Source organism: Bufo gargarizans, chromosome 11 (genome assembly GCF_014858855.1).
Source record: "Bufo gargarizans isolate SCDJY-AF-19 chromosome 11, ASM1485885v1, whole genome shotgun sequence".
Taxonomy (NCBI): domain Eukaryota; kingdom Metazoa; phylum Chordata; class Amphibia; order Anura; family Bufonidae; genus Bufo; species Bufo gargarizans.
In genome coordinates this window covers 2,788,707-2,812,099 of record NC_058090.1, presented here as the reverse complement: position 1 = coordinate 2,812,099, position 23,393 = coordinate 2,788,707, and the positions used below count along the sequence as shown (strand labels likewise).

General features: G+C 45.9%; 1 protein-coding gene across 4 annotated transcripts in view; it reads left to right on the top strand.

Moving 5' to 3' along the window:
- The first annotated feature begins 20,194 nt into the window (after nucleotides 1–20,194).
- BRAF (B-Raf proto-oncogene, serine/threonine kinase) overlaps nucleotides 20,195–23,393 on the top strand; it is a 116,501-nt gene continuing 113,302 nt past the window's right edge. For 2 of the 4 annotated variants that reach the window (XM_044271702.1, XM_044271700.1), the window contains exon 1: nucleotides 20,195–20,344. In XM_044271702.1, the coding sequence (XP_044127637.1) occupies nucleotides 20,222–20,344 (123 nt within the window). In that variant the 5' untranslated portion in view covers nucleotides 20,195–20,221. The remainder of the gene's footprint in view (nucleotides 20,345–23,393) is intronic. The other 2 variants (XM_044271698.1, XM_044271699.1) reach the window with 1 other exon arrangement.

Genomic DNA, 23,393 nt, shown 5'->3' with positions numbered 1-23,393 from the left:
TATGCTAATTTTTTGAGATAGGAATTTTGGGTTTTCATGTGCTGTATGCCAAAATCATCAATATTAAAACAATAAAAGGCTTGAACTACTTCAGTTGGTGTGTAATGAATCTAAAATATATGAAAGTCTAATGTTTATCAGTACATTACAGAAAATAATGAACTTTATCACAATATGCACATTTTTTTAGAAGGACCTGTATATGACGTAGTGGAGGAGGCGGCGCCGTTCAGCTCGGCTGTGGGAGGAAATGTATTTATCTGGAGTCGTGCTTGCGCTTGAAATTAAGGCAGGCTGGGCACTGCAGGGGGGCGTTACTGGGCTCTAGAGGAGAGGAATAACGCCCCTCTGGGCACCTTGAAGGTTCATTAGCATAACCGAAAAATTAGTTTTTTATCTAAATGACAACATGAAAAAAAGAAAGAAGACCCTTGCTGGAAAGAAGGTAGTTTATTGAACATTGCAATGGTAACCGCTTAATATGCTAAAACCTGATGACAAATTCCCTTTAATACAGAATGCTTAGTAAAATAGGGCTGGAGGGGTTAGAAAAAAAAAATTATAATAATTTAACTCCCCTTAATCCACTTGTTCGCGCAGCCGGGCTTCTCTTCTTCTTCTTTGCTGTGCAGGAGGAAAAGGACCTGTGGTGACGTCACTGCGCTCATCACATGGTCCGTCACATGATCCATCACCATGGTGTTGGATCATGTAATGAGCGCCGTGATGTCATCAAAGGTCCTTTACCCAGGTCCTGAAGAAAGAAGAGAAGCCGGGCTGCGCGAACAAGTGGATTAAGGTGAGTTAAAAAAAATGTAACCCCTCCAGCCCTATTGTACTATGCATTCTGTATTAAGAATGCTATTATTTTCCCTTATAACCAACCATGTTATAAGGGAAAATAATACAATCTACACAACACCTAACCCAAACCCGAACTTCTGTGAAGAAGTCCGGGTTTGGGTCTGGGTACCAAACATGCCGATTTTTCTCACGCGCGTGCAAAACACATTACAATGTGTTGCACTCGCCTAGAAAAATCATGCATTTTCCCGAGACGCACCCGCATCTTATCCGGCCCAAAAACATGACGCCCGTGTGAAAGAGGCCTTAGTGTCTTACACTCACTTGCCTAGCAGACCCAGCCAGGGGGCTGGGCCTCTTAGGCCTCCGTACATGCCGGGCCCCAAGCTTGGGGCTGTCATGGCAACCATCGAGTTCAATACAGATACCATTTGAATAGTCAAGTTATCCCTTGTCATATAAGCTTGTTCAATGTGAAACTACAGCTCCCAGTATGGCCATCCAGTTCAGACCACCATGATGACATCTCCCAGCCACAACTTTTGACCTTATGCACACAGCCGTTGTGCGGCCGTTCCGTGCATTGGGGACCGCAATTGTGGTCCCCAATGCACGGGCAAAATCCGTGCAGCGGGCCGGACCCATTCAACTTGAACAGGTCCGCGGTCTGTCCACACCGCAAAAAAAATGACACGTCATATTTATTTATTGTGCGGAACAACGGAAAGAAACACCACGGAAGCACTCCGTAGTGCTTCCGGTGTTCCGTGACTCCGTTCCGCATCTCCGGAATTGCGGACCCCTTCAAGTGAATGGGTCCGCATTCGTGATGCGTGGTGCACACAGCCGGTGGCCGTGGATTGCCAACCCGCCGTGCATGAGGCCTTTCTCTGCAGATTTTGCTGACCAGTTCTCTTCTATTTCTTGCTTTGCCAACACATCGGACCCTATATATTAAGACAAACTCTTCTTAATGCCACATGCTGTGCCCTAAATATAATAGCACCATACACTGTGCCCCTGAATAATGTCATTGTACATACTATGCCCCCTGAAAATAGTGTCACACACATTATGCCCTCTGTATATAGTGCTACATGCTTGTTGCCCCCTACAGATAGTGCCAACACTAAAAATAAAATAATATGGTTGCATAAGTGTGCACACCCTTTAACTAATACTTGGTTGAAGCACATTTTGATTTTATTACAGCACTCAGTCTTTTGGGGTCTGATTCAATTAGCATGGCACATTTTGACTTGGCAAGATTTGCCCACTCTTCTTTGCAAAAACACTCCAAATCAGTCAGATTGCGAGTGCATCTCCTGTGCACAGCCCTCTTCAGATCACCCCACAGATTTTCATTCAGATTCAGATCTGGGCTCTGGCTGGGCCATTCCAAAACTTGAATCTTCTTCTGGTGAAGCCATTCCTTTGTTGATTTGGATATATGCTTTGGGTCGTTGTCATGCTGAAAGATGAAGTTCCTCTTCATGTTCAGCTTTCTAGCAGAATCCTGAAGGTTTTGTGCCAATATTGACTGGTATTTGGAACTGTTCATAATTCCCTCTAGCTTAACTAAGGCCCCAGTTCCAGCTGAAGAAAAACAGCCCCTTGGCATGATGCTGCCACCACCATGCTTCACTGTGGGTATGGTGTTCTTTTGGTGATGTGCAGTGTTGTTTTTGTGCCAAACATATCTTTTGGAATTATGGCCAAAAAGTTCAACCTTGGTTTCATCAGACCATAACACCTTCTCCCACATGCTTTTAGGAGACTTCAGATGTGTTTTTGCAAAATGTAGCCTGGCTTGGATGTTTTTCTTCGTAAGAAAAGGCTTTCGTCTTGCCATTCTACACCATAGCCCAGACATATGAAGAATACGGGAGATTGTTTTCACATGTACCACACAGCCAGTACTTGCCAGATATTCCTGCAGCTCCTTTAATGTTGCTGTAGGCCTCTTGGTAGCCTCCCAGACCAGTTTTCTTCTCGTCTTTTCATCAATGTTGGAGGGACGTCCAGTTCTTGGTAATGTCACTGTTGTGCCATATTTTCTCCACTTTATGATGACTGTCTTCACTGTGTTCCATGGTATATCTAATGCCTTGGAAATTCTTTTGTACCCTTCTCCTGACTGATACCTTGTAACAATGAGATCCCTCTGATGCTTTGGAAGCTCTCTGTGGACCATGGCTTTTGCTGTGGGATGCGACTAAGAAAATTTCAGGAAAGACCAACTAGAGCAGCTGAACTTTATTTGGGGTTAATCAGAGGCACTTTAAATGATGGCAGGTGTATGCTGACTCCTATTTAACATGTTTTCGAATGTGATTGCTTAATTCTGAGCACAGCTACATGCCCAGTTATAAGAGGGCGTGCACACTTATGCAATCACGTTATTTTAGTTTTTTTGTTTTCTTCTATTTTATTTTTTATTTTTTTTCCCTGTGCCCCCTGTATATAGTGCCGCTTAGCGCTCTTTCACACCTGCGTTCTTTTCTTCCGGCATAGAGTTCCGTCGTCGGGGCTCTATGCCGGAAGAATCCTGATCAGTTTTATCCTAATGCATTCTGAATGGAGTGAAATCCGTTCAGGATGCATCAGGATGTCTTCAGTTCCGGACCGAAACGTTTTTTGGCCGGAGAAAATACCGCAGCATGCTGCGCTTTTTGCTCCGGCCAAAAATCCTGAAGACTTGCCGCAAGGCCGGATCCGGAATTAATGCCCATTGAAAGGCATTGATCCGGATCCGGCCTTAAGCTAAACGTCGTTTCGGCGCATTGCCGGATCCGACGTTTAGCTTTTTCTGAATGGTTACCATGGCTGCCGGGACGCTAAAGTCCTGTTTGCCATGGTAAAGTGTAGTGGGGAGCGGGGGAGCAGCATACTTACCGTCCGTGCGGCTCCCGGGGCGCTTCAGAGTGACATCAGGGCGCCCCACGCGCATGGATGACGGCATCGCATGCCATGTCATCCATGCGCATGGGGCGCTCTGACGTCATTCTGGAGCTCCCCGGGAACCGCACGGACTGTAAGTATACCGCTCCCCACTACTACTATGGCAACCAGGACTTTAATAGCGTCCTGGCTGCCATAGTAACACTGAAAGCATTTTGAAGACGGATCCGTCTTCAAATGCTTTCAGTTCACTTGCGTTTTTCCGGATCCGGCGTGTAATTCCGGCAAGTGGAGTACACGCCGGATCCGGACAACGCAAGTGTGAAAAAGGCCTTAGCTGTGCAATATATATTCCGTCCTAGGGGCTCTATACCGGGAAAAAACTGATCAGGCATATCCCCATGCATTCTGAATGGAGAGTAATCCGTTAAGGATGCATCAGGATCTCTTCAGTTCAGTCTTTGTGACTGATCAGGAAAAAAATAGAACCGCAGCATGCTACGGTTTTATCTCCGGCCAAAAAAACTGAAGACTTGCCTGAATGCCGGATCTGGCATTTTTTTCACCACTCCTCATTACCTCCACATCCAAGAACTGAATTTCGGTTTCAGATGAAACCAATGTAAACTTTACTTCAGGGTATATATTGTTAAGAAAGTCCCCAAACTGATGCAATTCCACTAATGTACCTGTCCATAACAAGAAGATGTCGTCTATGTACCGCCACCACCCAGAACGTGTCTGAAGTTGTGGCTCACATAGACAAACTGCTCCTCCAAGTATGACATACAGATATTTGCATAATTTGGCGTGACATTTGATCCCATTGTGGTTCCACGCATTTGAATAAAAAAGTCATCTTGAAACGTAAAATAATTGCAGGTGAGTACTATCTGTAAAAGTGAAATCAGAAACCCTTTGCAATGAGCAGAATAGGGCGAGTCAACCAGACAGCCCTAACTGCATCAATGCCTCGCACATGGGAAATCGATGTGTATAAACTAACGACATCAGAAGATGCCAAGACAACATGTTCTGGAAGCTGTACCTCGCTTATCACGTTTAAAAAAATGTGTAGTATCTCGTATGTACGATTTCACTGTGTTAAGAAATGGTGACAAAACCCTATCCCAAAAAATGGCTATTTGTGAAAAAAGAGACGATAGGGTGTCTTGGTGGAGATGTAGGGGTTTATGTATTTTTGGCAATATATATATTACAAGCGTTCTCGGGCGATCCACATACAGAAAGAAGTACAATTTATCATCAATTATATCCCTGTCCTTAGTGGAATCAAGTACCGTCTGTATACATCTCAGGATCACCAGTTACCTACGGTACACTTTCATTTATGTAATCTACTGTATTCATGACAACCTGTCACGGCCTATGGTATGTTGTGTGACACTTTCCTTCACTTGGTTGTCCGTGGCAACGTGTGGTGTTGACTGCATGTGGTGGCAGTGTCTCAGCCCTATGGCTGATCCCCAGGACATGATTGCCACACATGCCGTTGCCCGCGGCAACAGGTGAAGTGTGTTTGTTTATGTGTGTATTCCCCTTTAAGTGGCCGTCTTCCCTTGCCTTGTGTTTGAAGGGTTAATTCCCTTCTGTGTGTGTGAACACTGGGTGTGTCTGTGTGGGTGTGACTACTTGGGCCTATAAAGCCTCAGTGAATAGCACTTGTCTGAGGGGTACTTCAGCCATGGTTAGCTGGAGCATCCTCCTGTGTATTCCATCTGCCAGTGGGGGCCACCCTTGTGGTCATAAGTTTATGTGTGATGTTTACTTGATGTTTTCCTTTGTTATTCGGTGCAGCTATGGATCTGGGTTCCTGTGTGTGGATGTGTGTGTGCTGAGTTCATTTTGTATTGTGTGGACTTCAGCTTGCCAGCACAGGGATCCAGTCAGCAAGGCTGTGGCAGGTGGCTGGAACTAGTGCAGTTCACCTGCCATATCCATAGGACTGTTTGTGTTCCCCTTTTCCCTGCAGCTTGGCCAGTGAGACTCCTGTTCCTCCGTGTCCAGAAGGAACAGGTCGTCTTACCCTACTCCTAGTTCAGGGACCGGCGGAGGGTGAGTAGGGATCCGAGGTTCCTGAGCATGGGCCCTCCTACCTTCAAGGTCGGCTCATGCAGCTAGGAGTTAGGGTCGGATTAGGGATGCGTTAGGAGGTGACCTGCTCCCTAATTCTCTCGTCCTGGCCGAGCAGCCGTTAACATCTTATGGCATCGCACGGCTGAGGTTTTTCCCCATCCTCAGCCGTGACACAACCACTGCCCCACCATTATCTGCCGGTTTAATGGTCAGATGAGGGTTATCAGAAAGCTCCTTAACCGCCTCCGGACCGCCTAACGCAGATTCGTGTTCCGGAGGCGGCAGCCCTGCGCAGAGTCACGCATATATGCGTCATCTCGCGCGAGCCGAGATTTCCTGTGAACGCGCGCACACAGGATCGGAAGGTAAGCGAGTGGATCTCCAGCCTGCCAGCGGCGATCGTTCGCTGGCAGGCTGGAGATATGATTTTTTTTTAACCCCTAACAGGTATATTAGACGCTGTTTTGATAACAGCGTCTAATATACCTGCTACCTGGTCCTCTGGTGGTCCCTTTTGTTTGGATCGACCACCAGAGGACACAGGTAGCTGTGTAAAGTAGCACCAAACACCACTACACTACACTACACCCCCCCCGTCACTTATTAACCCCTGATCACCCCATATAGACTCCCTGATCACCCTCCTGTCATTGATCACCCCCCTGTCATTGATCACCCCCCTGTAAGGCTCCATTCAGACGTCCGTATGATTTTTACGGATCCACGGATACATGGATCGGATCCGCAAAACACATAGGGACGTCTGAATGGAGCCTTACAGGGGGGTGATCAATGACAGGGGGGTGATCACCTCATATACACTCCCTGATCACCCCCTGTCATTGATCACCCCCCCTGTAAGGCTCCATTCAGACGTCCGTATGATTTTTACGGATCCACGGATACATGGATCGGATCCGCAAAACACATAGGGACGTCTGAATGGAGCCTTACAGGGGAGTGATCAATAACAGGGGGGTGATCACCTCATATACACTCCCTGATCACCCCGCTGTCATTGATCACCCCCATGTAAGGCTCCATTCAGACGTCCGTATGATTTTTACAGATCCACGGATACATGGAACGGATCCGCAAAACACATACGGACGTCTGAATGGAGCCTTACAGGGGGGTGATCAATGACAGGGGGGTGATCACCTCATATACACTCCCTGATCACCCCCTGTCATTGATCACCCCCCTGTAAGGCTCCATTCAGACGTCCGTATGATTTTTACGGATCCACGGATACATGGATCGGATCCGCAAAACACATACGGAGATCTGAATGGAGCCTTACAGGGGGGTGATCACCTCATATACACTCCCTGATCACCCCCTGTCATTGATCACCCCCTGTCATTGATCACCCCCCTGTCATTGATCACCCCCCTGTAAGGCTCCATTCAGACGTCCGTATGTGGTTTGCGGATCCGATCCGTGGATCCGTAAAAATCATACAGACGTCTGAATGGAGCCTTACAGGGGGGTGATCACCTCATATACACTCCCTGATTACCCCCCTGTCATTGATCACCCCCCTGTAAGGCTCCATTCAGACGTCCGTATGATTTTTACGGATCCACGGATACATGGATCGGATCCGCAAAACACATACGGACGTCTGAATGGAGCCTTACAGGGGGGTGATCAATGACAGGGGGGTGATCAGGGAGTCTATATGGGGTGATAACCCCCCTGTCATTGATCACCCCTCTGTAAGGCTCCATTCAGACGTCCGTATGTGTTTTGCGGATCCGATCCGTGGATCCGTAAAAATCATACGGACGTCTGAATGGAGCCTTACAGGGGGGTGATCAATGACTGATCACCCCCTGTCATTGATCACCCCCTGTCATTGAGCAGCCCTCTGTAAGGCTCCATTCAGACGTCCGTATGTGTTTTGCGGATCCGATCCATGTATCCGTGGATCCGTAAAAATCATACGGACGTCTGAATGGAGCCTTACAGGGGGGTGATCAATGACAGGGGGGTAATTAATGACAGGGGGTGATCAGGGAGTGTATATGAGGTGATCACCCCCCCGTAAGGCTCCATTCAGACGTCCGTATGTGTTTTGCGGATCCGATCCATGTATCCGTGGATCCGTAAAAATCATACGGACGTCTGAATGGAGCCTTACAGGGGGGTGATCAATGACAGGCGGGTGATCACCTCATATACACTCCCTGATCACCCCCCTGTCATTGATCACCCCCCTGTCATTGATCACCCCCATGTAAGGCTCCATTCAGACGTCCGTATGATTTTTACAGATCCACGGATACATGGATCGGATCCGCAAAACAATATACGGACGTCTGAATGGAGCCTTACAGGGGGGTGATCACCTCATATACACTCCCTGATCACCCCCTGTCATTGATTACCCCCCTGTCATTGATCACCCCCCTGTAAGGCTCCATTCAGACGTCCGTATGATTTTTACGGATCCACAGATACATGGATCGGATCCGCAAAACACATACGGACGTCTGAATGGAGCCTTACAGGGGGGTGATCACCTCATATACACTCCCTGATCACCCCCTGTCATTGATCACCCCCTGTCATTGATCACCCCCCTGTCATTGATCACCCCCCTGTAAGGCTCCATTCAGACGTCCGTATGATTTTTACGGATCCACGGATACATGGATCGGATCCGCAAAACACATACGGACGTCTGAATGGAGCCTTACAGGGGGGTGATCACCCCATATAGACTCCCTGATCAACCCCCTGTCATTGATCACCCCCCTGTAAGGCTCCATTCAGACGTCCGTATGTGTTTTTCGGATCCGATCCATGTATCCGTGGATCCGTAAAAATCATACGGACGTCTGAATGGAGCCTGACAGGGGGGTGATCAGGGAGTCTATATGGGTGATCACCCCCTTGTCATTGATCACCCCCCCTGTAAGGCTCCATTCAGACATTTTTTGGGCCCAAGTTAGCGGAAATTGTTTTTTTTTTTTTCTTACAAAGTCTCATATTCCACTAACTTGTGTCAAAAAATAAAATCTCACATGAACTCACCATACCCCAAATTTTTTAGACATTTATATTCCAGACTTCTTCTCACGCTTTTGGGCCCCTAAAATGCCAGGGCAGTATAAATACCCCACATGTGACCCCATTTCGAAAAGAAGACACCCCAAGGTATTCCATGAGGGGCATATTGAGTCCATGAAAGATTGAAATTTTTGTCCCAAGTTAGCGGAAAGGGAGACTTTGTGAGAAAATACAAAATAAAATCAATTTCCTCTAACTTGTGCCAAAAAAATAAAAAATTCTATGAACTCGCCATGCCCCTCATTGAATACCTTGGGGTGTCTTCTTTCCAAAATGGGGTCACATGTGGGTTATTTATACTGCCCTGGCATTTTAGGGGCCCGAAAGCGTGAGAAGAAGTCTGGTTATCCAAATGTCTAAAAATGCCCTCCTAAAAGGAATTTGGGCCGCTTTGCGCATCTAGGCTGCAAAAAAGTGTCACACATCTGGTATCACCGTACTCAGGAGAAGTTGGGGAATGTGTTTTGGGGTGTCATTTTACATATATCCATGCTGGGTGAGATAAATATCTTGGTCAAATGCCAACTTTGTATAAAAAAATGGGAAAAGTTGTCTTTTGCCAAGATATTTATCTCACCCAGCATGGGTATATGTAAAATGACACCCCAAAACACATTCCCCAACTTCTCCTGAGTACGGCGATACCACATGTGTGACACTTTTTTGCAGCCAAGGTGGGCAAAGGGGCACACATTCCAAAGAGCACCTTTCGGATTTCACAGGTTATTTTTTACACATTTTGATTTCAAACTACTTCCCACACATTAGGGCCCCTAGAATGCCAGGGCAGTATAACTACCCCACAAGTGACCCCATTTTTGAAAGAAGACACCCCAAGGTATTCCGTGAGGGGCATGGCGAGTTCCTAGAATTTTTAATTTTTTGTCACAAGTTAGCGGAAAATGATGATTTATTTATTTATTTATTTTTCTTACAAAGTCTCATATTCCACTAACTTGTGACAAAAAATAAAAAATTCTAGGAACTCACCATGCCCCTCACGGAATACCTTGGGGTGTCTTCTTTCCAAAATGGGGTCACTTGTGGGGTAGTTATACTGCCCTGGCAATTTAGGGGCCCAGATGTGTGCGAAGTAGTTTGAAATCAGAATCTGTAAAAAATGGCCGGTGAAAGACTAAAGGTGCTCTTTGGAACGTGGGCCTCTTTGCCCACCTAGGCTGCAAAAAAGTGTCACACATCTGGTATCGCCGTACTTAGGAGAAGTTGGGCACTGTGTTTTGGGGTGTCATTTTACATATACCCATGCTGGGTGAGATAAATATCTTGGTCAAATGCCAACTTTGTATAAAAAAATGGGAAAAGTTGTCTTTTGCCAAGATATTTCTCTCACCCAGCATGGGTATATGTAAAATGACACCCTAAAACACATTCCCCAACTTCTCCTGAGTACGGCGATACCAGATGTGTGACACTTTTTTGCAGCCAAGGTGGGCAAAGGGGCACACATTCCAAAGAGCACCTTTCGGATTTCACCGGTCATTTTTTACAGATTTTGATTTCAAACTACTTTGCACGCATCTGGGCCCCTAAAATGCCAGGGCAGTATAACTACCCCACAAGTGACCCCATTTTGGAAAGAAAACACCCCAAGGTATTTCGTGATGGGCATAGTGAGTTCCTGGAAGTTTTTTATTTTTTGTCACAAGTTAGTGGAATATGAGACTTTGTAAGAAAAAATATCAAAAAAAAAAATCATCATTTTCCGCTAACTTGTGACAAAAAATAAAAAGTTCTATGAACTCACTATGCCCATCAGTGAATACCTTAGGGTGTCTACTTTCCAAAATGGGGTCATTTGTGGGGTGTTTGTGCTGTCTGGGCATTGTAGAACCTCAGCAAACATGACAGGTGCTCAGAAAGTGGAAATTCACATTTTTGTACCATAGTTTGTAAACGCTATAACTTTTACCCAAACCATTTTTTTTTACCCAAACATATATTTTTTTTATCAAAGACATGTAGAACAATAAATTTAGCGAAAAATTTATATATGGATGTCGTTTTTTTTGCAAAATTTTACAGCTGAAAGTGAAAAATGTCATTTTTTTGCAAAGAAATCGTTAAATTTCGATTAATAACAAAAAAAGTAAAAATGTCAGCAGCAATAAAATACCACCAAATGAAAGCTCTATTAGTGATAAAAAAAGGAGGTAAAATTATTTTGGGTGGTAAGTTGCATGACCGAGCAATAAACGGTGAAAGTAGTGTAGTGCCGAAGTGTAAAAAGTGGCCTGGTCATTAAGGGTGTTTCAGCTAGGGGGATTGAAGTGGTTAAAGGGACACTGACAGGCCCTATAAACATATTTAGTTATTCCTATGCAGTCATAGGTCTATTAAAGTGCATTCCAATGATATAACAGTACCCCCTGTCCGCATTGTAAACCATGTAAAAACAACTTTATATTCATCTGTCAATCACATTTCTTTATGCCCAAGGGGCGTTTTTTCACATTTCTTTATGCCCAAGGGGCGTTTTTTTCTCATACCTTTGTGCCCAGTCGCGCCCCAACTGTCGTTTCCTACCGCCGCCCAGCTCATCATTATTCACTGCGCTGGGCGGCTCTTACATTCCCCGATCCTGTCAGTTCCCACACATGCCCGATAGATAATTATGGGCATCGGCCTCAATCGGACCATCTGCGCATGCGCCGCCACCCTCCCAAGCCTGTAATTGAATGCGCCTGCGTCCGATCTCTCCTCCAAGGCACTCATATCCAGCGCTTCAGAGCGCTGATGTCATCAGAAATTCAGATGGTTAATGCGCCTGCGCCGGCCAAGCAATTCTTCTCTCGGGTGACAGGATCGGGGAATGTAAGAGCCGCCCAGCGCAGTGAATAATAATGAGCTGGGTGGCGCTAGGAATCGACAGTTGAGGCGCGGCTGGGCACAAAGGTATGAGAAAAAACGCCCCTTGGGCATAAAGAAATGTGATTGACAGATGAATATAAAGTTGTTTTTACATGGTTTACAATGCGGACAGGGGGTACTCTTATATCATTGGAATACACTTTAATAAATCTATGACTGCATATGAATAACTAAATATGTTTATAGGGCCTGTCAGTGTCTATTTAAGAATCCGAAAAAGAGAAGATGGAGGCAGCATAACCGGTAAAAATCCCTTTAATGCGGGAACCGCCAAGTGAACAGACGTGCAAGTTTGTGACGTTTCGGCTGCAGCACAGCCTTTATCAAACACAATGTGCAATTAACAGATATCTCTTTAAATATATTAAGACACTCCCCCTCACATCGGAGTGGCCAATCACATTGTCAATACAGTGTTGAGGTCATCGCATGTGCGTCCTCAAGTGCTCGTGCTACATGTGTCTAATATTAACAATCATACATTTAAGATCCATTCAGCCACATACCCGACCAGCAAACATGCGCCACAGCGTTCCTAGATTCGCGGCGCGCATGTCAGGAAAGTAGGGGTCACGTCACTTCCTGCATGACGTAGGGTCAGTTGATCGCGAGTGGCTCCGCCTAGCCGTCTCGCGTCATCCCCTCTTTCACGTCACGCGCTCCGTTGCTAGGGACGCTGCTGGGCCGGTCCGCCCTTCGCCACCGGATATGTGTGGCTACTCCACCCCACCATCCACCGTGTTACCGATCGGGCCCTAGATCGAGTTATGCGACTTATAAAAAAGTCGCCGGCCATACCTTCAAATATTCTGGCATGAACGGGGGACGTGCATGTGGAGGCAGATAGCGGCACCATGTCATCAGCCGAATCTCGGCCCTGATGACATCACAGTCCCGCCTCTCCAACATCAGCTCCACCCCGTCATGCCAGTACTATAGCCACGGTCCAGTCCCGATCTCCGCTGCAATACGTGGAGGGGAATATACACACTCACCCCAAGGCTGTAGATTGGACAAAGCCCTAAAGTCTATATTGTGCCATGTTGCATATGGGCTGAAAAGGAATAGAGTGTACATTAATAAACAAAAGAAATTTTTGTTAAAAACAATACACAGAGAACAAGTTTCAAAGTCACACAGGCTAATTACACGTTTGTTACTGCAAACTCTATGTTCATACCAAAGGGTTGGAGGGCTCGCATTTCGAAGATCCACCTAAGTTCTTTCTTGCGCAAGATTCTATCTTTATCCCCCCCTCGTCTCAAAGGGCCAACCGAATCTATGATTCTAAATCGGAGTTGGTTGACCGAGTGTCCACGCTCCAGGAAATGTTTCGCCACCGGCTTATCAATTTGGGCCCTACGGATGTTGCTCTTATGGGAATTGATACGTTCTCTGGCCTCCATTGTTGTCTCCCCGATGTAAATGAGGCCACACGGGCACGTGATCATGTATATCACGTCCCGGGACCTGCATGTAAAAAAGTTTTTGATCCTATAGGGCTTGCCGCTGTAGGGATGGGCAAAGGTATCACCCTTCAGCATGTTGCCACAGTTACAGCAACCAAGGCAGGGAAAACAGCCCAACTTCCTTGGTGCCAGATACCTTTGCCCATCCCCACGCGGCTCCCCAACCTCGGTCCCCAACCTCCGATTTAGAATCATAGATTCGGTTGGCCCTTTGAGACGAGGGGGGGATAAAGATAGAATCTTGCGCAAGAAAGAACTTAGGTGGATCTTCGAAATGCGAGCCCTCCAACCCTTTGGTATGAACATAGAGTTTGCAGTAACAAACGTGTAATTAGCCTGTGTGACTTTGAAACTTGTTCTCTGTGTATTGTTTTTAACAAAAATTTCTTTTGTTTATTAATGTACACTCTATTCCTTTTCAGCCCATATGCAACATGGCACAATATAGACTTTAGGGCTTTGTCCAATCTACAGCCTTGGGGTGAGTGTGTATATTCCCCTCCACGTATTGCAGCGGAGATCGGGACTGGACCGTGGCTATAGTACTGGCATGACGGGGTGGAGCTGATGTTGGAGAGGCGGGACTGTGATGTCATCAGGGCCGAGATTCGGCTGATGACATGGTGCCGCTATCTGCCTCCACATGCACGTCCCCCGTTCATGCCAGAATATTTGAAGGTATGGCCGGCGACTTTTTTATAAGTCGCATAACTCGATCTAGGGCCCGATCGGTAACACGGTGGATGGTGGGGTGGAGTAGCCACACATATCCGGTGGCGAAGGGCGGACCGGCCCAGCAGCGTCCCTAGCAACGGAGCGCGTGACGTGAAAGAGGGGATGACGCGAGACGGCTAGGCGGAGCCACTCGCGATCAACTGACCCTACGTCATGCAGGAAGTGACGTGACCCCTACTTTCCTGACATGCGCGCCGCGAATCTAGGAACGCTGTGGCGCATGTTTGCTGGTCGGGTATGTGGCTGAATGGATCTTAAATGTATGATTGTTAATATTAGACACATGTAGCACGAGCACTTGAGGACGCACATGCGATGACCTCAACACTGTATTGACAATGTGATTGGCCACTCCGATGTGAGGGGGAGTGTCTTAATATATTTAAAGAGATATCTGTTAATTGCACATTGTGTTTGATAAAGGCTGTGCTGCAGCCGAAACGTCACAAACTTGCACGTCTGTTCACTTGGCGGTTCCCGCATTAAAGGGATTTTTACCGGTTATGCTGCCTCCATCTTCTCTTTTTCGGATTCTTCATTAAGGAGCCCTGATGAATCTTGGACTCCAGGTAGGCTGTTGCATACCGGAAGACCTCAAGTCCTGGTGAGTGCGATTCCACTTTTATATTTTTTGTTAGTGTCTATTTAAGGGCACTGGTCTCAATGGATGATAAATTCTTTTTGATCAACACCCTATCGTTATCAACTATTTTCAATTCCTCCAGATCCAGCTAAGGCTACTTTTACACTGGCGTTTCTGGGTCCGCCTGTGAGATCCATTTCAGGGCTCTCACAAGCGGTCCAAAATGGATCAGTTCAGCCCCAATGCATTCTGAGTGGATAAGGATCCGTTCAGTCTCCATTCCGCTCTGGAGGCGGACACCAAAACGCAGCTTGCAGCGTTTGGATGTCCGCCTGAAGATACGGAGCCAAACGGATCCGTCCTGACACACAATGTAAGTCAATAGGGACGGATCCGTTTTCACTGACACAATATGGTGCAAATGAAAACGGATCCTTCCCCCATTGACTTTCAATGTAAGTCAAGACAGATCCGTTTTGACTTAGACTTAGGTCCAATTCAAGCTGAAACCAGTCAATGTTCTTGGAAGGACAAAAGGAAAGCCCTTTTTCAAGGACAGACAATTGTGGAGAAGTCAACATAGTAGATGAAATATTTACCACTATTGTCTCTTCCGTGGAGCTCGCTGTGATTTCATCTGTTTTTCTTTTAATTATGACTTACATGGGGGTTTACATGTACCTCGGTTAACACTGGAGCGCCGCTGCCTTCTCAAACAGCTGATCGGTGGGGGTCCCGGGTGTCGGACCCCCGCTGATCAGATGCTGATGATCTATCCAAAGGATAGTTCATCAGTTTAAACAAAGTGTCACGTTTGTTTGTGTTTGTTATATTCCCTATTGTTGGTATCTGGGCCTGAGAAAGAGACTTCCTTTCATCCATCTGGGGAGGAATTGGTTGTCTCTGGTCCTAACCTTACTCCAGGGCCTTATAGGGAATAAAGGGCCTAGGTATCCTGCATATGAATATTCCTACCTTCAAGGTCTATTCATATTGATAGGTAATTAGGGCCCGGATCAGGGTTGTTTAGGAGGTGTCCTGTTCCTTCCCTAGTTTCCAGGCCCAGTTACTGCTCCCCTTCCCTCCTGTGTTCAGTGTAGAAGTTTTCCCCCACACTGACTGTGACAGTGGGCCAGTCCTTGAGCCTGTCGGTGTCTGCCAAAGTGCACGGTCAAGGACAATATATGTTACTTACGGCCCACTGAGTAAATGTGGTTCCTGCCCAGCCACACCAGCGACTTGGCCAGGTGACAGCGCTTCCGCCTCCACGTTCTCAAGCCGTTGGTCCTGTAACAATGTCCCCCTCTGCCTCCTCATCCTCCGTGTCCTCAGCCTCTACTGCAGGGACAATTCACAGTGCTCCTCCAGGAACTGCTCCGCGTCCTTCATCAAGAAATCGAATCCACGCTTTCTGCTTGACAACTCAAAATTGGAACCATGGTGACCGACAACGGGGAGAACATGGTTTAGGCGCTGCGTCAAGGAGGGCTAAACCATGCGCCCTGCATGGCGCATTTGTTTAATCTGGTTGTAAAGGGGTTCCTGAAGTCTTCACCCCATCTGCAAGATATCCTGAAATTGGCCAGGAAACTTTGCATGCACTTCAGCCACTTGTACACCACAAAGCACACCCTCCTTGAGCTGCAGCGGCAGAACGGCGTCCCCCAACATAGGCAGATATGCGACGTTTCCACCCTTTGGAATTCCACCCTCCATATGTTGTACAGATTATATGAACAGAGAAAGTACAAAATACAAATTGGCGTGGTATTAAAAAGCTTGGAGGACATGTCTGAGCCCGAGCACCGCGCCAAGGTTTCTCAACTATCTCGGGACCTAACGCTAAACCTACCTGGGCCTTATGGGCAATACCAGGAGCCAGTGGGCGAATTACAGGAGCGCAAGGTCCGACTCACAGCAATCTCCCAGTAACCTCCAACATGTGACCATGCATACAATGGGAGGAGGGAAAAAAGCTCTGAGCCCCACCCAAGACTGGATGATATAGCCCGGGCCTCAGCCAGTCTTGAACAGAGAAAGGCCATAAACTATTTCTTGATGATACAGGCAGACAGGTACTCCCCTGTGTAACTTTGATGCTAGCCAGTGGCAGCTCATGCGTGACACCTGCAGTTTGCTTTGGCCCTTTGAGGAAGCCACTTTATTTGTCAGTCGCTGATTCATGTCCTGGAACATATACTGCTAAATCTGTCTGGCCAAGGGACAGGAGACATGGCAACTACATCTCATGGCCACATGAGCCCTGTGGGGGCTGAACTAGAGGAGGAGGAGGACATTCGAGCACAAGCAATGCATAGAGAAATGGATGGTTTCAGAGGAGGAGCAGGAGCAGCCGGGGGAGCTACAGGGTGATGAGGAAGATGAGGCAGATGACCCAGACACACCAAGGCAGTATGCAGTGGAGATGGAGGCAGGGAGTCCCTCCGCGTCACTTGCGCAAATGACCCGATACATGCTCAATTGCTCACCACTATGTCACTGGACCACTCTGTGGTCTACTCATGCTGCTGACAGCTCACCACTATGTCACTGGGACACTCTGTGGTCTTATCATGCTGCTGCCACCTCACCATTCTGTTGCTTGGCCACTCTGTGGTGTACTCATGCTGCTGCCACCTCACCACTCTGTTGTCTCCTCATGCTGCTGCCACCTCAATACTCTGTCACTGGGCCACTCTGTGGTCTCCTCATGCTTCTGCCACCTCAATACTCTGTCACTGGTACTGGGCCACTCTGGGGTCTCCTCATGCTGCTGCCACATCACCACTCTGTGGTCTCCTCATGCTGCTACCACCTCACCACTATGTCACTGGGCCACTCTGTGGTACCGATCTCTTACAGGGGGCATTTCCCCATGAGCATGGATTTCAGGATCGTCCCTACTTCTGCCTCTTTGACTGGAGCAAGCAATGAACCCCCTTCTTCTGGGTTAAGCTGAGGCAAGTTTAAATGTTTTAGGAAGTCATCTATTACAGAATCTGCAGCTAGGTCTGGGTGTTTATCGCGGTTGTCTAGCCCATAGAGATCCTGATAAAATTTCTGAAATTCCCTAGCTATATCTGCAGTCTTATGTAATGATTTTCCTTCTCTGGATGTTATACTATACATAGAATATTTCCTTTGTTTTTGAGAGAAAAAGCGAAACTGGGCATACTGGTATGCTCTGGCGTGGCAGACATTAAGATGGTCTTTCAGTTTTGCTGAAGAAGTTCTTGCTGCGCCTTCAGAGCTTTCGATCTTTTATGGATAGTTTCTATCTCAGTGATTTGTTTAAGGAGGGAATGTAGTGTTTGTTGTCTCTCTCTTTTGACTTTGCATCCTATGGCTATAAATTCTCTCCTCATTACTGATTTGTGCGTTTCCCACACCGTTAGTAGTTATATTCTTGTACATAGGGGCAGTACTGTAGTAGTTATATTCTTGTACATAGGAGGCAGTATTATAGTAGATATATTCTTGTACATATGGCTCAGTATTATAGTAGTTATATTCTTGTACATAGGAGGCAGTATTATAGTAGATATATTCTTGTACATAGGAGACAGTATTATAGTAGTTATATTCTTGTCCATAGGAGACAGTATTATAGTAGTGTACATTCTTGTACATATGGCTCAGTATTATAGTAGTCATATTCTTGTACATAGGGGGCAGTATTATAGTAGCTATATTCTTGTCCATAGGAGACAGTATTATAGTAGTTATATTCTTGTATATAGAGGACAGTATTATAGTAGTTATATTCTTGTACATAAGAGGCAGTATTATAGTAGATATATTCTTGTACATATGGCTCAGTATTATAGTAGTTATATTCTTGTACATAGAAGGCAGTATTATAGTAGATATATTCTTGTACATATGGCTCAGTATTATAGTAGTTATATTCTTGTACATAGGGGCAGTACTGTAGTAGTTATATTCTTGTACATAGGAGGCAGTATTATAGTAGATATATTCTTGTACATATGGCTCAGTATTATAGTAGTTATATTCTTGTACATAGGAGGCAGTATTATAGTAGATATATTCTTGTACATAGGAGACAGTATTATAGTAGTTATATTCTTGTATATAGGAGACAGAATTATAGTAGTGTACATTCTTGTACATATGGCTCAGTATTATAGTAGTCATATTCTTGTACATAGGGGGCAGTATTATAGTAGCTATATTCTTGTCCATAGGAGACAGTATTATAGTAGTTATATTCTTGTATATAGAGGACAGTATTATAGTAGTTATATTCTTGTACATAAGAGGCAGTATTATAGTAGATATATTCTTGTACATATGGCTCAGTATTATAGTAGTTATATTCTTGTACATAGAAGGCAGTATTATAGTAGATATATTCTTGTACATATGGCTCAGTATTATAGTAGTTATATTCTTGTACATAGGGGGCAGTATTATAGTAGATATATTCTTGTACATAGGAGGCAGTATTATAGTAGTTATATTCTTGTCCATAGGAGACAGTATTATAGTAGGTATATTCTTGTACATATGGCTCAGTATTATAGTAGTTATATTCTTGTACATAGGAGGCAGTATTATAGTAGTTATATTCTTGTACATATGGCTCAGTATTATAGTAGTTATATTCTTGTATATAGAGGACAGTATTATAGTAGTTATATTCTTGTACATAGGAGGCAGTATTATAGTAGATATATTCTTGTACATATGGCTTAGTATTATAGTAGTTATATTCTTGTACATAGGGGGCAGTATTATAGTAGATATATTCTTGTACATAGGGGGCAGTATTATAGTAGATATATTCTTGTACATAGGGGGCAGTATTATAGTAGCTATATTCTTGTCCATAGGAGACAGTATTATAGTAGTTATATTCTTGTATATAGAGGTAGTATTATAGTAGTTATATTCTTGTATATAGAGGACAGTATTATAGTGGTTATATTCTTGTATACAGAGGCAGTATTATAGTAGTTATATTCTTGTATACAGAGGCAGTATTATAGTAGGTATATTCTTGTACATAGGAGGCAGTATTATAGTAGATATATTCTTGTACATAGTTACTAGTAATATAGTAGATACATTCTTATACATAGATACTAGTATTGTAATAACTAGATACGTTGTTATACATAGGGGGCATTTAATGATGTATTTTTACTAACAAATCTAGAGTACATCAAGTAGTAAAAAACGATTGGGTGTCAGCATGGAAGTATTAATTCTATAAATCTTTATATAATAATTTGACTACCCTAACAAATTAGAAATGGAGACAATGTTGATTTATAAAGCCCTTCCTCTATACTCTAGCCTGACATGGGGTTATCTGCTGTGGAATCATCTATCCTCATCTTATGCTCAGTCAGGAAGCATAGTAGAGAACCGTGACGTCACGGCCGCAGGGTACAATGACGTCAGAGCCGCAGCGGGGACGCGCTCACTGCACCTGAGTAGGGGGTTGGACCTGCAAGCAAGGGTTCCCCCTGCGTGACGTCACCAACACCGCTCTGGTTACGCCCCACTGCGTTCAGATTGGTCTAAGGGCAACGAGTGCGCGTACGCTGTCTGGTGGCCCCGCCCCCTCAGGTGACGCACTGGACAGCTGGGCCGCCTGTCTTTCGTGCTCGCTCCCGCGGCTCCGGATCACTTCAAGATGGCGGCGCTAAGCGGGGGATCGGCCGAGGGGCCCTCACTGCTCAACGGGGACCTGGAGTCCGAGGCCGGGAGCCTAAGCGGAGCCGGGGAGATGTCAGCGGCTGGGGGCTATCCGGAGGAGGTGAGGCGACAGCCTGTGGGAGACGCAGGGGAGAGCACCCCCCTAACCCAGCGGGGACCTGTCTGTCAGATGCTCCACACATACAATGTCCGTGCACGTCGTGACATGGGGGGTACGGAGCACTTGTGTGTCGTGATATGCCAGTGTCGTCACCAGGATTTCCCTGCCTGTGACATCTTCCATCATATTATGCGTCTCTACAGTGTAGCATTGTGTGTCTCAGATGCTATGGTGACATTGGGGTATTGTTTGCTGTATAGGTCATGACATAATAGGTGTTCATGTGCAGATGTCATGACAGTGCATGTCCTGATATTGAAGTATTGTCTGTTGACAGTATGTCTTGCCATTGTAGCTCTGTGTGTGGGTCGTGATATAATTTATTTGTGTGTGCATGTCATGATACTGCAGTCTCTGATGCTGTTGTGTCTTATCATGACAGTATTATATTGTGCTTCATTTGTCACGACATTAGAATGGCTCACCTGTTAGTGTCAGTATCCTAATGGTGATATATTAATGTTGTATCTTGTGTCATATATTAGTATATTTGTATGTCATGACATGATAGTGTTGTGTTTGTGACAAGCCTATGTTGTCATGCCATGAAGGTATAATGCAGGGGATAGAATAAATAATGCCATGTCACGATAAGCTGCATATCGTGGTATTCTGGCCACATTATTGTACAGAATGTTATAGTATTCCGAAGCTCCATATATCGTGACATTAAGTGCGGTTGTGTTCATGTCATGACATTTAGTATGGTATCCTGTATTGTGCTCCCCTGCTTTGTCATGCTATTGTATGGAGATGATATTCAGTCCTGTGACAGAACTGTTCATTTGAACCCCTATGATGCCCCCCAAAATGCCCAGGCACCACATACAGGTTATACTTACCCTGCTCCCTGGCACCCATGTTGTTCCTGATGCCTGCATGGCCGCCGCTGCATCTCCCTGTCCTATGAATCAAAACATCCAGCGATTTAGGGGGTGGCCAATAACGGGCTGCAATGGGCTAAACTTCCGCCAAACAAGCGGGTTGTTTTGATCCCCATTTCTGGGAGATGCGGCGGCTGTTTGGGCATCAGGATGTGGTGACTGGGCATTTTGGGGGGCATCATAGAGGTTGGATAACTCCTTTTTTTAAACTTGTAAAAATGGCAGCGATTACCTGATTGGTGTAGTCACTTGTAGATCGATGCTCATTCCGTGCTTGGTGTGATTGAAAACTACTCATTCTGCTGGGGGTGAAGCAGAGCTGCACTGTAAAGCATGGAAAAGAGCCACAGCCATGGACCTCAGACTACTTCAGAGGGCAGTTAATGCTGATTTCACACAGTCACTGTTGGGTCAGTGATTGTGGAGCAAAGCCTACATGGAGACCAGGTAGAAGGGAAAGTTCTCTGGTTTTGGATCACAATCCCTGACCAAACACTGTGTGACAGTGGCCTAAGGGCTGTATTACACCAACAGGTTATCTGACCAATATCCGTCCAATCAGACCAATAGTTTGTGTGTGTGTAAATGGCCATCTGACCAATGATTGGACAGATATCTGTCAGATAATCTGTTGGTGTGATACAGCCCTAAGCTGTAGATACTGATCGTAGCTAAAAATTGTGAATGCTATAGAAAATAAATGGCTTAAGAGCTTGTGCACCTTTTGCGGAAGAGGGGGGGGGGGGGACCCCCCACCCCTTGGGCAGACCAGTGAAGAGAAGACTACTTGATTCCTGGTGCTGGCTCCCCGCTCCTTCTCTCGCTCCCACAGTGTCAGCTTCCCCTTTGATGCAGCGGTGATCTGCTCCCCTTGCGTCATGTGACTTACGGGGAGCAGGTCACCTCTGTAGCTAGTGATTGGCTGCAGCAGTGTCAAAATGGAAGTTTACATCTTTGTAGCGGATTGGCCGGGAAGCGGGAAAGTATGCGTCTCTTCGCAGGTCTGCTCAACTTGGGGGTTTGACAACTGACCCCTATTTAAAGGAGTCCACCTCAGTGATTAGCTGACCCCGAAACCCCCAAAAGAGTGTAATGTGATATGCAGCCATGGCAGCTCAGTAGGTAATCCATTGGTATTCTGTAGTGCCAGGTGGTCTGCTGTCGAGGGTCATGATGTCTGCCATTAGTTACCTGATCTGTCCTAATATAACGACTTCTCATTACTACCCCTAGCTACCAATCATAGCACAGCTTTTGGGTTCAAAGCTGCTCTGCAGGGATGAAAGCTGGGCTCTTATTGGATGTCTGTGTTCATGAGGCGCGTTCTGAGACACGTAGCCTGTCGGCCAGAGCCACAAGTGTCATCTCTTGATTTTCATCACCCCATCACTAGAATCAAGGGTTTGGCGACATTTTATATCTAAATCAGCCGTACTTAGGGTCAGCTTTGTGGCCCCCTCTCAGGGTGCACTAATGGCTTCCAAGCTGTGCTTCTCCACTGCAATTCCCAGATGCCAGGGGTGGTTGTTTTACAGCGTATAATTTAGGGATAAGGGTTCAGGATGAGCTAAACGTGGTCGCTTTTTTTCTAATCACAGCACCACACTTGTCTGCAGGTTGTCTGTAGTATTGGAGCCAAGTCCCATTCACCTCTGGAGCTGAGCTGCAGTACCAGACACAACCATGGACAGGTGTGGTGCTGTTTCTGAAATAAAGCGGCCATGTCCTGACCACCTGCTTACAGCAGGCCCTGCACGGTGGTCTGATGAAGCACCTCTACCGCAATGCTGTGTACCCTAGGCTGTCAGGAAGGTGGCTGACTTCTCATGGCAGCCGAGTGGTTGCACAATCTCACCCTACAAGAGTTTAACCTTTCTAAAACGGTCTGATTTCGAAAACACTTGTTCTCTTTTTTTTTTTTTTTGTAAACTCAGGGCCCTCATCCATCAGGGAGAGTGGACCCAGTACCTCCATGTTACCTGGATAGTCCATTCATTTCAGCAGGAATGTGTAATGTTTCACTTCTCCTGTGGTGGCGCTGCAGGCTTCCTGCACTCATTACATCTGATTGTTGGGGAACTTCAGCACGAGACCCTTTTTAAAGG